At 56.7% G+C, this 13,062-nt stretch overlaps 1 protein-coding gene across 1 annotated transcript; it reads left to right on the top strand.

Moving 5' to 3' along the window:
- Window positions 1-624: 624 nt before the first annotated feature.
- PSMF1 (proteasome inhibitor subunit 1) lies at window positions 625-7,900 on the top strand. The gene is made up of 7 exons (XM_056507500.1): window positions 625-872; window positions 1,952-2,104; window positions 2,636-2,718; window positions 3,304-3,480; window positions 4,646-4,699; window positions 6,544-6,702; window positions 6,827-7,900. The coding sequence occupies exons 1-7, from the start codon at window positions 744-746 to the stop codon at window positions 6,876-6,878; spliced, it is 807 nt and encodes a 268-aa protein (XP_056363475.1). The 5' UTR covers window positions 625-743; the 3' UTR covers window positions 6,879-7,900.
- The last annotated feature ends 5,162 nt before the right edge of the window (window positions 7,901-13,062 follow it).

Below are 13,062 nucleotides of genomic sequence, written 5' to 3'. Positions count from 1 at the left end.
AAGCACTGTGATCCAGACAAAGGAGTTAGGGAAGGGATTAAATAAACCTATTAATGGCTGTTTGGTGCTTTGGTCTCTTTGGTTTCAGCATGAAGGCTTGCTATGGCAGCACAAGCAGACTCAAATGCTTTTCTGATGACAAGAGCGAGCCAGGGAAGGAGGCTCAGAGTGACTAACCTGGAGGTTGCTGGATGGTGCTGGGCAGACACCCTTCACAGGATCATGAAATCCTTTAGGTTAGAAAAGCCCACTTAAATCACCGAGTTGCCCCAGCACAACCAAGCCCACCACTAGTCCTTCTAGTGAAGAAATTTTCCCTAATATCCAAAGTAAACCTTCCCTGGCACAACTTGAGGCGGTTTCTTCTTGTCCTGTCCCTGTTCCTGTTTCCTGGGAGCAGAGCCTGACCCTCACCTGCACCGTCCTGTCTGGGAGCTGTAGACAGAGAAAAGGGCCCCCCTGAGCCTCCTCTTCTCCACGCTGAGTCCCCCAGCTCTCCTGCTGCTCCAGCCCTTTCCCAGCTCCACTCCTTTCTCTGGACACATTTGAGCCCCCCCAATGTCCTTCTTGTCCTGGGGGCCCCGAAACCGGCCCCAGAACCCGAAGAGCCTCAGCAGCGCCGAGCACAACAGAACGCTCAGCAGCGCTGAGACCGCAGGAGGCGGCTCGGGCCCCGCACAGCGGACGGGGGCCCTCTAGCGAGGGGCGGTGCGGGCCCGGCTCCGCCCCGGCCCGGAGCAGCCATGGCCGGTTTGGAGCCGCTCTACGCCTGGGCCAGGCCCGCCATCTCCCGTCCGCAGGACGCTCTGGTCTGCGGCATCCACTGGGAGTTGATTGGGCATGGCTACCGCTGCCTGGGTACCGGCGACCAGGTACGGGCCGAGCCGCGCTGCGCCGCCGCGGAGGCCTGGTAGGCCGCGGTGAAGCCTCGGCCTTTCTTAGCGTCGCTCGCCGGCGCCCTGCGGCCGAGCCGGGTGACCGCTGCCGGAGCAGGGGGAACCGAGCGGCGCCGGCTGTGTTGGGGGCACCCGGGCTTGTGCGGGGTCCGAGCGGCCTCAGGACTGCTGTGGAGGTCGGAGCGGGCGGCTGCGGGGCTGGGGGTGTCCCGCTGTTGGGGAGTCCTGGTGCTGTAGGGGGGTCCGGCTCTTGGGATCATGGCGATGCTGAGAGGATCCCAGTACTGGGGATGCCGAGGGTCCTGATGCTGGGGTTGGTCTGTGGGATGTCGCAGGAAGGGAGATCCTGATGCCGGTGTGATCAGTATGACTCCGGGAAGAGAGTTAGTATAGTGCTAAGTGGAGCTTGGTTGTGAGGCAGGACTCTGTAATAAAACGGAGGTGTGCAGTCCAGTGCTGAGGAGGAAATATACTGGGGCAGTACCAGAGGGTGGGGCTGTCTAGTTCTGGACGCAGTGCCAAGATGGAGGTCCAGTGAATTGGGATCCTGATGGGTGTTGGGTGAGTGCCTGGTGTGGTGTTGGGGGGTAATGGGGGGTGCAGGGCACTGTCACAGCAAAGGACTCTCCCCAGTACCGTAGAAGGGGACAGTGTAGGACAGGGTTCCCTAGAAGCACTGATGTGGGGCTAGGACAGACATGATGACAACCTTCCCCATGCCCCAGACAGCTCTGTATCATGCTGGGGAGGTGAAAGGTGTCTGGCAGGGAAGAGCATTGTTTCCTAGTCTGGGTGTTTGTGACCTCCTCCTGCTCAGTAGAGTGGCTGTGTCCTCCTCTTCCAGTGCAGGGATGCTGTGGGAGGCTGGCAAGCAAGGCCAGCCTGTAGGAAATACAGTTCTGCTTGTGCTGTCAAAACCTGGAAGGCATTGAGGGATCCCTTCCCAGAGACCTCAGTTCCCTCTTGGATCTCCCTGTGCAGCCAAGACCCCCAGCCCTAGGAGGTCATGCTGGGCTCCTGGGCAGGGTCTCAGCAGCACATCTGTTCCATTGCAGCCGGGTCCTGATGAAAGGAAGTCAGAGCTGCTACCTGCAGGCTGGGAAGCCAACAAGGAGGTGTATACACTGCGCTACAAGTCCACAGATGATGCCCAGGAGCTGCTGCTGAAGGCCATCATGGTGGAGGACAGTATGATCCTCAATGTCATGGTGAGCACCCACATGGCCTCTGTGGGTTTGGAGTCTCCTTTGGCTGAAAAGAGCACCAGGGGCGATTTCTTACATGTTGGCTTTTGCTTGTTCTGCCTGCAAGTGGTGTTTGTCCCTCAGGATGGGGCAGACACAGAGGGTGTTTTTGTGCAGATGTGGCCCACATGAAGCTGGTCAAACCCTGCCTCTGTCAGGGCTGTGGGACAGTTGGCCTTGAACACTGCAGCGCAGGAGCTTCCCTGCCTCTGTCCCTTTCCCAGCTCAGAACTTCTCTGCAGCCCCAACAAGCAACTGTTCCAGGTGGCTTTGTTCAGTGTTTCACCCTTTGCAGCCTGAACTGGGGAGAGGGAGCTGGGAAAATCTTGCTGTATACTGGGGTTTGCTCCTGGGGATTCAGGCACAGCACAGGGACATGGTGAGAAGCAGATGAGCCCCATTCCTTGTATCCCAAGCCTGGGGCTGTTGGAGCTTCTCTGTCCCTCATTCCCAGCTCTGCCAGGCTGCTCACTCTGCTTTACCTTGTTTTTCCAGGATCGCAGCTCTCAGAAGGTGGCAGATGTGACCTTGGCAGTGGCCAACTACATCAACCCAGAGCACCTGGATGATTTCCACAAGTAATCTCAGTTTCCTGGTATTTTCTGCAGGAGCAAATGTCCTGCTGGCATGGAGAGGAGGGCAGAAATCAGATTGGGAGGAGCTGGAGGACTTACTCCCCAGTACAAAAGCAGGCCAGCCCTGAAATGCAGCCAGAATTCTGTTCCCTGCACTGGCACGAGAGATATAGAGGACAGTGGGATTGTGGGTTGGAGCCCAGGGGAGGGCCACCCCACCTGGGAACAGGCCAGGCCAGCACATTTATTTCCAGAGCATTGTGCTAGGTGGACACTGCCCAGGAGTGTGACAGCTTCAGCCACATCCACAGTGTCATGTGCTTTCCTCCAGTGAAAACTGGTTGGGTTGGAGCAGAAGGGAGTGGCTGGGTGGCACCTTGCCCATATGAAATGGGGTAAAGACTTTGGTGCCCCTGTGTGCCATTACCCCTTCCTGTCACCTCTGTGCTGCCAGTGGGGGACATGTTTTCTGCCAGGGACACTTAGGGCTTGTGTGTCCCCTCCCTGTGCCTGTTGCAGCCTGTCCAGCACCCCATGTCCTGGTGCCATGGCCACCCCACCCCACTGCCTTCCCTCTCCTTGCTGCAGGGTGTTCAAGAACACTGAGGAGCTGAGGACAAGAATCACTTCGGGCATCATTGCTCCCCTGGGGGCCCCTGCAGGAATGGCCAGAAAGGAGCCTGAGTTCAAGGAGAACATGCACTGGGACGAGAACCCGCTCCGGCTCCCTCCCCGGCAGCCGATGGGCACAAGGGCCCCATCCAGGTGAGTAAAGACATGGCTGCTGAGAGCCCCCTGGTAGAGAGGATGTGGTCCTGGCACAGCTCCCCAAACTACATGTCAGGTCCTCACCTCATCCATGTGTCTTGGGGAGTGAAAAGAATCCAGACTTTTCCCAGCTGGATCAGCTTGGGCATTTGGGTTTGATTTGGTTGCTGGAGAAGGATGGGGTTTTCTGGAGCTGTGTGTTGGACTGACAGACCTAGGAGGGATCTGGGGCTGAGAGGTGAAGTGTGGGGTGAAGGACAGTGGCCCTGCTCCTGCTTCTGAGGGACCATTGGGGCTGGCAGAGCAAGGACACCAGTGGGAAGGACAGTATCATTGTGTGGCTGAGCAGCTTTCAGGAGGGACACCAGAGGTGCACCCAGCCAGGGTGGGGTGCAAGACTTCCTCTTCGTGTTCTCCTGACTCTACTTTGCCCTTGAAACCATTGCTGGCAATGCTGGGTAGAGGGGACACATGGCACTTGCTTTGCCATCCCATCCAGGCAGGTTCTCTCGTCTTGCACACACACTGTGATGTGCTTTGGCTGGAAGTCAAGAGACACTGCAGTGGCTCTGCCATCTCTTGGGGACCAGCTGTAGCTTCTGGCTTGTGTGTCACCTCACTGCTCTCTGCTGCCACTTAGGGCGCACGAGACACCATAGAGAGGCCTGGGAAGACAGGCTGGAGCTGTGCACTGCTCTGAAACCGTGTTACTGGCATGGGTTATTGACAGGGAGATGTGTCAGCTGGCTGCAGGCCCACTACCCCGCTGTCCCCACTCTCCTAGAAGTGGGACTGTGCCTCTGGCTGGGACATGCTGGAGAGCCTGGCCTAGCCCAGCACTGCTTAGGGATTCCCTGACATGGAAACTCCTGGTATACATGGACAGCTCCTGCTCCAAGCAGTGGGAACAACAGGGGGAACCACAGGGGGAAAGATCAGGGCTCCCTTTATCTCAGCAAGCTGCTGCCACACATGTCAGTGTCCTCATCCGACAACACCCTGGAGCAGGGAATGCTCCCAGTGGCAGCCCCCTCATGCAGGGTCTCACAGATCTCAGTGCCCTCCATGTGCTGCACTGTTTGCCATGGGAGAGCACCCATGGGCACAGCTCCACTCAGCTTCTCTGCTCTTCCTGAACATTTTGCTGTGTCCTGTGTTTCAGGCCTCCCCCCTTGAGTCCCTTTGCTGTTGGTGGAGAAGACCTGGATCCTTTTGGGTGAGTATGGCTCTTAGAACACACCCTGCTCTGCCTTTGGGGGATGTGGGGTGGTTGGAGACCACTGGAACAGTATCCAGCTGAGTGTCTCTTGAGTGGGGGCAGTTGCTCACTGCAAATTTTGAGGGACCAATTGACAGTTGCTAAAGCTCAGTATGGTTCTAATATCGTAATAAGATCCCGTCTCATGCATAGATGATAGGTTGCAATCTGTGTCTGTTTAATAATCAGCTTGTATTCATTTAACACACAGTAATTCCTGCAGTAAATCAAAGCTGAATACGTCGTTAAGTGAATGTAAGCCTCTAATTTAAACCGTTACCAGCTGCTGTGTCTCCAGCCCAGCAGTCTGCAGAAGGGGAGGCTGAAAGCCGAGTTCACAGATTCTCAAGTCCTGTTTCAAGCCTCCCGGCTGTCTGAGGCACTTGGAGAAAGCCTGGGCAGAGGCTGGGCTGTCTGGGAGACTGAGCTTCACAGATACATCCTCGATATCTGGTTTGGTCAGGCAAGGAGAACCTGTCATCTTCCACTCCAGTTAAAAGCACACAGTCAGACAATAACCAGCTTGTGGTGTCGTTGTGGAGTGTCCTGCAGCCCAGAGGAGATTCCTCTTTGGAACCACTCTCCTGTGGGGATGGCATTTTTTCCCCTCTTGCAAGACTTGTTTCTCCATGGGCTTGGCTAGAAAAGGGACAGCTAAAAATGTCTCTGCTCAGCTGGAAAGAGAGGCCTGGAGCTGGGGGGACTGGAAGGAAACCTGATTGCACCAGAATAGGGGATTCATTTTGGGGGAGGGTGTCCCTGTTTCTCTTGCTGCCTCCAGCCCTTCATCAGAGATTTCTGTGTAAATGACAAAAAAAAGATGGTAAATGGAAGCAGATTTGTGTGCTGACACCTGCCGGTACTGGGGCTGGAGACCCAGACTCCCAGGAATATCCTCATGGGAGCTGGCTGTCCCGGGGCACTTTGGGCAGCTGTTCTGGCCTAATGGAACTCATTAGCACGGTTGTTAATGACTTGTATGATGGCAGCAGTGTCCGGAGGCTCCAGCCGCATTTGCACAAAGCCAACCATGAGGAATGGCACTCGCAGCGTGGGGCAGCTCCGAGGAGCCGCCGTGGTCAGCAAATGACTTCCAGGCAGTTCTTTGGAAAGGCTTGTGGGAGCCCAGCTGGCTCTTGCAACACTGCGCAGGGCAGGACGGGAAGCAGGGATGGAACGTTGGTCTGCAGTGAGGGCCAGCAGGTCTGGTGCTTCTTGAGGGAACAGCCAGCACGTCTGCTGTGGAGACAGGCTGACAGAGCTGGGGCTGTTCAGCCTGGAGAAGAGGAAGCTTCAGGGACACCTCAGAGCCCCTTACAGTTCCCAGAGAGGCTCCAAGAGAGCTAGAGAGGAACTTTAGACAAGGGCCTGAAGTGACAGAACAAAGGAGAATGGTTTCCACTGACAGCAGGCCAAATTAGATTGGGTATTGGGAAGAAATTATTTCCTGTGAGGATGATGAGACCGCAGACCTCTGGTTGTCCAGAGAAGTTGTGGCTACCCCATCACTGGAAGTGTTCAAGATTGGATGGGGCTTGGGACAACTTGTTCTAGTGGAAGATGTCCCTGCCTGTGGCAGGGAGTTGGAATGAAATAAAATTTGAGGTCCCTTCTTACTCAAGACAATTCTGGGATACTCTTCAGGGCTGTCTGTCTTTCTGCCATGGGCTGCCTCACTGGCTTGTCCTGTGAGCTTTCCTTCCCACATGCCATGTGTCAGGTTAACCCCATGTTCCCATGCTCAGCATTTCTTCAGTTCTCTCCAATGCCAATCTCATCTCCTCTGCCTTTTCTCTCTCCAGAGGTCGGAGTGGGGGAATGATTGTGGATCCTCTCCACTCTGGCGTCCCGCAGCCCCGCATTGACCCATCATCAGGCATCCCAGGCCGCCTTCCCCCAGGAGCTGTTCCACCAGGCGCCAGATTTGACCCCTTTGGCCCCTTAGGAATTGGGCGACCTGGGTAGGTCCTTGTCCATGCTGGTATTCCAGCCTGCTTCCAGCCTGCCACTGGATTCCAGCTCATCCCTGTTGCTGCAGGCCTGAGCTGTCACTTCTGTTTGACTCTGCTCTTAATTTCTTTCCAGGCCAGATCCTGACCACCTTCCTCCTCCAGGCTACGATGACATGTTCATGTGAGGAGTCTCCATGTGGCTGCTCATGAACAAGTCTGGGAAACAGGGGCACTTTGCCTCTTCACTCCTCGTCTGATGGATGTGATCTTTCCAGCAGCATTTTCCTTCTCTCCATTTTGGGCCACATTCCCATGTGTCCCATCAGCTATAAAGGCTTCTCTGTTTGCAAAATGGAAGAGGAGACAGTAGTAGGTCATTTCTTTCTCTGCCCCTCTGAGGGCGGTCTGGCCGTTTGTATCCAGCAAGGTGGGAGTGTGGGGTGCAGCACTCTGGGAATGGCCTGGGTGCTGTGGGATCTCTCCTCTGCTTCTCTGGGGTGGCAGAGCTTGGTGCTGGGGTCCCACAAGTGGTGGGTGTGAGGAGGGAGCTGGCTTCTTGCTGCTCCTCTGCAGGAAACCACACCAACCTCCTGAAGGGGACAGCTGGAGTGGGCTCCCCACAGAGGATTTCTCTCTTGCTCTGTATCTGAGCAAGGCACTGATTGAAGGGCTGGAAAGCCCAGCCCACAGGGTCTCCATGGGCAGACCCCCAGCAGCAGTTTGGATTACAGCTGTGCCTGCTGGCTTTGAAGAGCAGCACCAGAAAAGCCTTTGATGTGGATGAGAAGAGACATAGATTGAATTCCTGGCTCACCTTGCCCCCTCTCTTCCCTGAAGCTGTGGTGTTTTTCATTCCTGGGGTTATCTGTGAAGCCCTGCAGGCAATGTGGCAAGGGGTGCCTACCGGGCACTGCATAGATCTGAAGTAAGAGGGAGGGAACTTTGCAAAAAGAGGTTTCTCAAACATGTTTTCTTACTACTAATCTTGTTGTGTGTGGTTCTGCATGACTGGCTTGGGGAGAATAGGTGAGATCTGCATGGCTCATGATCCTGAGCTCTCTAGATACCTCCCTTCCTCACAGATTCCCCAGCTCAGCTGATTTTGGGCCTGCAGCTCATTTCTCCTGTCAGGGGCTCATACTGTTTCTTCTCATAGTTTGATCTCTTGGAAGAATGTTCATGAGACTGAAATAAAAACCTGACAACAGTGTTGTGCTGGTGCTTACTGAGGTGGTCGCTCTGTTCTCTACTGTGCAAAGGGAACCCCCAGAGTCCTTCCCGAGAGGATCCATGCTGGGAACCCGCTTTGTACCTTCCCCTGAGCAGCAGTGCTTTTCCAAGACAATGTAACTGCGTTAGGAAAATGAAGTGGAGAACAGCCCAGCCCTGCTCCTGCAGTAATTGCCTCTCCGGGGCATTGAGTGCTGTTGGAACACTGCACGCAGCTGCATTGGCAGGAATAAAAAGGGGGAAGGGATCCCCCCATCCATCTCTTTTCCCAAAAGGCTTTTTCCTTTTAAAACCTCTTTGCCTACAAATGCAGTTAATAAAGCTGTGTTATGGTGTGTGCCACCCTGGGCCCTGCACATGTGGGAGCAGGGAAGACCAGCTGGAGAAATCTGTGCTGGGAGAAGTTGAAGCATCCCCTGCATCTCCCCATGGCTCATGCAGGACCCCCATTCATGGAGGGGCTGGTTCTGAGCCCAGACCCACTGCACTCCCCAGAGGTTTTTCAGGGGAAGTCCCAGCTGCAGACCCACGGGTGGGCTGTGGGCAAAGCCCATGAGCAGAGCAGCATGGAAAGGATGGAGAGAGACCCAGGGCTCCGTGAGGCCCTTGCTTTGTTCCCCCTGTGCCTATCCACAGCTTCCTTCCAGAAGAAAGAAGCTCCCAACCTCGCTGCTGGGGTTGAGAGACTGGATGGGGGAGAGGAAACAGCTTTAGCCTCATCGAAAGGCTGTGTCTGCGGGGGGGGAAGGGGGGGCGGCTGTTTTCTGTGCCTGTATTAATCATGTTCTGCGACCTACCAGGAGGGAGAGGCGCAGCCGGCTTTGATGGGGCTAATTAAAGAGAGTCAGCGCGGGGAGAGGCTGCGGCAGGGCGAGCAATTGGCTTTTGTCTGCAGCGCCCGGCCCCGGCGGGTCCTTGGTGCTGTGCAGCTGGGAAACAGGTGGCAGAGGAGGGGACTGGGTTCCAAAGGGGACAAGTGTCTGCTGCAGGCCTGTGCCTGAGCCTCTGGGCTCCCAGGGCTGAGCCATCGTCTCTCCACAAAGGATGGGTAAAAGGAGGCAAGGATCCTCTCTCCATGTCACAGGACAATGGGAACAGGAGACTGTCCCCAGAGCTGGCTTGGGTGCCACCAAAGGAGCTGGAGCATGGCAGAGGTGGATCCTAAGGACCCGTGATCCCAAGCACATTCCTTATTCCATCTCTAGGGCTTTTGGCCAGCACAAACCCCATTCCCTGAGAATGGCTGGGGGGCAGCTGCCCCCATTGCAGGTTTGTTCCACAGTGGCTGCAAGGGCCTGGTCTCCCTTCAGCAGGAGGGACGGTTCAGGCTCCCAGCGATGTGTCCCTGTCCCCAGCACTGCTGTTTCTGCCCTAAGCGACAGGAAACATTAACATGCACGGGAGCACAGTAACAGTCCCCACGTTAATTTTTATGGGGAGGCTGTGAGGAGTGGCTGGGGCTGGGTGTGCGGTCTTGGCACAGGCTCAGCCTCCCTCCTCCAGCAGCAGCACTTCCACTACTCGTTTGAAGAGAGGCACTGGATTATTGGTAATGGCTCAGGATCCCCAGAGAGTCCTTCAGGCCATCTGCCAGCCCGCCCAGCTCACAGCACCTGCCTGCACGCTCCCGATGGGATGGCAGAACCCCCCGGCGTCACTAATTACCCTGCAGCCGGTGCTACATCCCTTGGATCCTGGGTACAGGGAAGCCGTGTGTGTGGCCCAGCAGGAAAACAAAGCAGCCCCCGTTATGTGGAACTGGGGAAGGCACACTGGGCCCTTGCTGCTTGCTTTGCTCAACCCTGGCACAAAGAAAGACACCCCCAAACCACCAGCACTGGGGGACCGGAGAGCCATTGACCCTCATTCCGCTCAGGCTGCACAGCATCAACCTTTCCCAGCCAGATTTTTCTCAGCACTCTGGAATATTTTGGATTGCTTCCTACTACTCCTCTGCACATTAAGCATCACATGCTGGTGCCTCTTTCCCAGCGCCTGCCAGAGTGATGAAGGGACAGCCAGGTCTGACAGCTCCATGTCTCTCTGCCACAGCCACCCTACACCTCAGCCCAGGGGAGGTTGTGTGTAGCATTACATCCCAGCCCTGGAGTTCTTTAATGGTGCTCCTTCCCTGACACAGTTTGTTCACTGTAAATATCTCTCTCTCCATGTAGAGGCTTCCCCCCAGTCCTGCAAGGACTCAAGGCACAGTCCAGCAACATGCTGACAAAGCAGTAATACCCCCGTCCCACAGTTTCTTGAGCAGCCTCGTGCCCTAATCCATGGGAGTATTTCTTGTGCTCACATACAACAGGTGTTTAGCAGCTGTAACCTTCACCAGGCTCAGCTTTTCATCCTGAAAACACTTCTTCCATCTTATTTAAAGCAACAAAAAAGGGATGAGGATGATTTTTCCATCTAACGGGTTTATTTTTCTAATCCAGAAATGCAGGGCAAGCTCTGAGTTGCAGGAGGAACATCTGCCTTCTCAGGGCAGAGCCTTGCTTGGGAAGACTCAGAGCTCCCCCTTTCTCCTCTTCTTCTCTTCTTTCCTTTCCTTCCCTCTCTTCCCTCCCTCCCATGGCATCACCCCGTCCTCCACCCTAGGGCCCCTCGGAGACAGCCACAATGACATTTGCTCCCTCTGTTCTCCTTGGATCCCTCATTTGGCCCCTCAGGCTCTGATTAAAGCCATTTGTCCCAGGGCTGTTGGGGACAGGTGATACTTGTCTGGGGCTCAGCCACCCATTTCACTCCAAGTGTGATTTCATCTCAAGGAAAGGTGCTTGGGTACCAGGATTGCAGGTATGAGGTGATTCAAGGTTGTTTCCTGGAATCCTACAAAAAATACAGAGCGTGGCTAGTGATGTGGTGACAGGGAGAGAAGCATGTGGCCCTTCAAAGCAGCAGGAAGAATAATCTGTAAAGCATTATATAGAAACACAGGGCAGAGGACACCATTTCCAGCATACGAGGAGACACTGGAAGCTCTGGAATAAAACCCTACCCAGGCAACCAGACGTAAAAATCACTTTTCTTTGTGTCAGGCTGTCTGGAGGGATTTGTCCCTGCCTGAGAATGTCTGAAGTGGGTAGCTTATAGGATGGATTGAAAACTGGTGGCAGTTCATGATAAACAGCACCTTTTGTGGGTCTGCATTTTCCAGTGGCACAATTATTTTCCTTTTCCAGCAAATTGTTCATACCCATTTCTCTTTCCACAGAATATTGTGCTTTAATGATGCTTCATGTTTAATTCCCGAGATGCAATCTTGCCTTCACGCCACAGATAATGGTCCTTGAATAAGCAGAAAGGCCGGTGTGGGGACACCCCAGCAGCAGCACTGCCAGGCCAGCATGGAACATAGCCACCATGTCACCTTGAGGCACTGAGAATCACCCACTCTCTTCTGTACAGAGCACCACGATTTTTGAAGAGGCCTTTCCAGGGCTGCTGGTGGTAGTGGGATTCTTCACACGGTGCAGGCATGTGTCCTGGCCTTCATCCTGCTGTGCAGAATGGAGCTGGTGGGGTGTGAGGGCTGGGGGATGGCAGGGGCTGGACCCCACCCCATGGGTGGTGGGCATGCTTGCTGCTTCCTCTTCTGCCCAAAGCAGTGCAAGCACCAGCTCTGTGCCAGAGTTTTACGGGAAACTATTGCTAAAAATGGTCACTGATGGCAGAAATGAATCTGTCAGGAAGACCAGTCAGGTCTTGGCTGTGCGAAGGAGCTCAGCCTCACATCCAGCCCAGGCTGCAACCAACTATGGCAGAGAAATCCCAAGGCTGCCTTCATTGTGCCACTGCCATGATGTTGGTGGCAGGATCCCATCCAGGAAGGTGCTGGGGAGGTGACAGGAGGTCCCAAGGCCATGCTGTCCCAGTGCTGGTGGTGCAGAACAGCTCAGGCCAGGGCCATGCAGTCTGGTGGAGTACCCCAAAGTCTCATCAGTCCGGTGCTGTTGGGCCAGAGCACCAATCAGGAAGGGTTCAAGGAGGTGAGAATTGTGGCTGAAGGCTGTCGTAGGCGAAGTTTCACCCAATGGTATCGGTGTTGGAGTGCAGCAAGGGGATCCCGTTTCTGCCAGCGGCGGGGCGTTCCTGGAGTGCACACGGCTAGGAGCCGGGCCCCTCGGGGGGCTGGGGTGGGGGGCTCAGCTGGCTCTCGAGCAGCGCCCGCGTCCCCTCCGCCGATACCCTCCGCAGCCGCAGCCGTACCGAGCCGTAGGTGCCCCCGGTGCGGCGGGCGGCACGGGCGCGCCGGCGGGCGGCGGCGGCGGCCAGAAGCAGGGCGGCGAGCAGGAGCCCGCCCAGGGCCAGCAGCGCCAGCCCAGCCACGGTGCAGCGGTCGAGTCGGGCGCGGAGCCGCGCTGCCCGAGCCTCCAGCCGCTCCATCTGCCGCGCCGGCACGGCGGGATCGGGCCGCGCCGCCCGCGGAACGGCCCCCGCCAGCACCACCAGCGCCGCGCCGCCCAGGGCGCAGCCCAGCGCCAGCGCCAGCCCCGGGCCCGCCGGCACCGGCCCCCCCGCAACCGCACCCGCACCGGCCCCCGCACCCGCGGCCGCCGCCTCGTCCGGGCTCCGCAGCTCCGCCGCCCGCGGAGACGCCATGGAACCGCCGCCGGCCTGCGCGGCCGAAGGTGAGCGGTCGAACCGGGATGGGATGCTCCTCTGGGTCGGAGACGGGTCCCCGAACCGGGATGCTTCCCCAAACCAGAGCCGAACCCCGCAGGCGAGATGCTTCCCCTCCCCGGAGTCTCTTAGCCTGACCGGGATGCCAACCCCACCCCGCAGGTCTCCGAACCGGGCTGATCCTCCAGGGATCCCGCTTAGCCGAACCGGGCTACCTTCGGAGCTGAGACCCCGCCCGGACTGTCCCCCTTCCCTGGAGCCGACCCCCAGACCGGGCTGCTCTCTTCCCTGAACCCGGCACCTGCCTCTCCGAACCGGGTCGTCCCACCTGATTCTCCCGTTTCCAAAACCAGACTCTCACTGCGCGACCCACCCTCCCGAATCCTCTGAAACCCCCTGTTGGGACCTGTGTCCCCTGTGACTCCACTGAACCGCCCCTCACCGGACCCTCTTTTCCCGCCGGCTCTGCCCTCCGGTTTCCCGCTTCCGCACCGGGCTGTGGCCCCG

This window comes from Oenanthe melanoleuca, chromosome 20, assembly GCF_029582105.1.
Source record: "Oenanthe melanoleuca isolate GR-GAL-2019-014 chromosome 20, OMel1.0, whole genome shotgun sequence".
Classification (NCBI taxonomy): Eukaryota; Metazoa; Chordata; class Aves; order Passeriformes; family Muscicapidae; genus Oenanthe; species Oenanthe melanoleuca.
The sequence above is the reverse complement of the archived record's forward strand: the minus strand, read 5'-3'. Positions and strand labels throughout refer to the sequence as shown.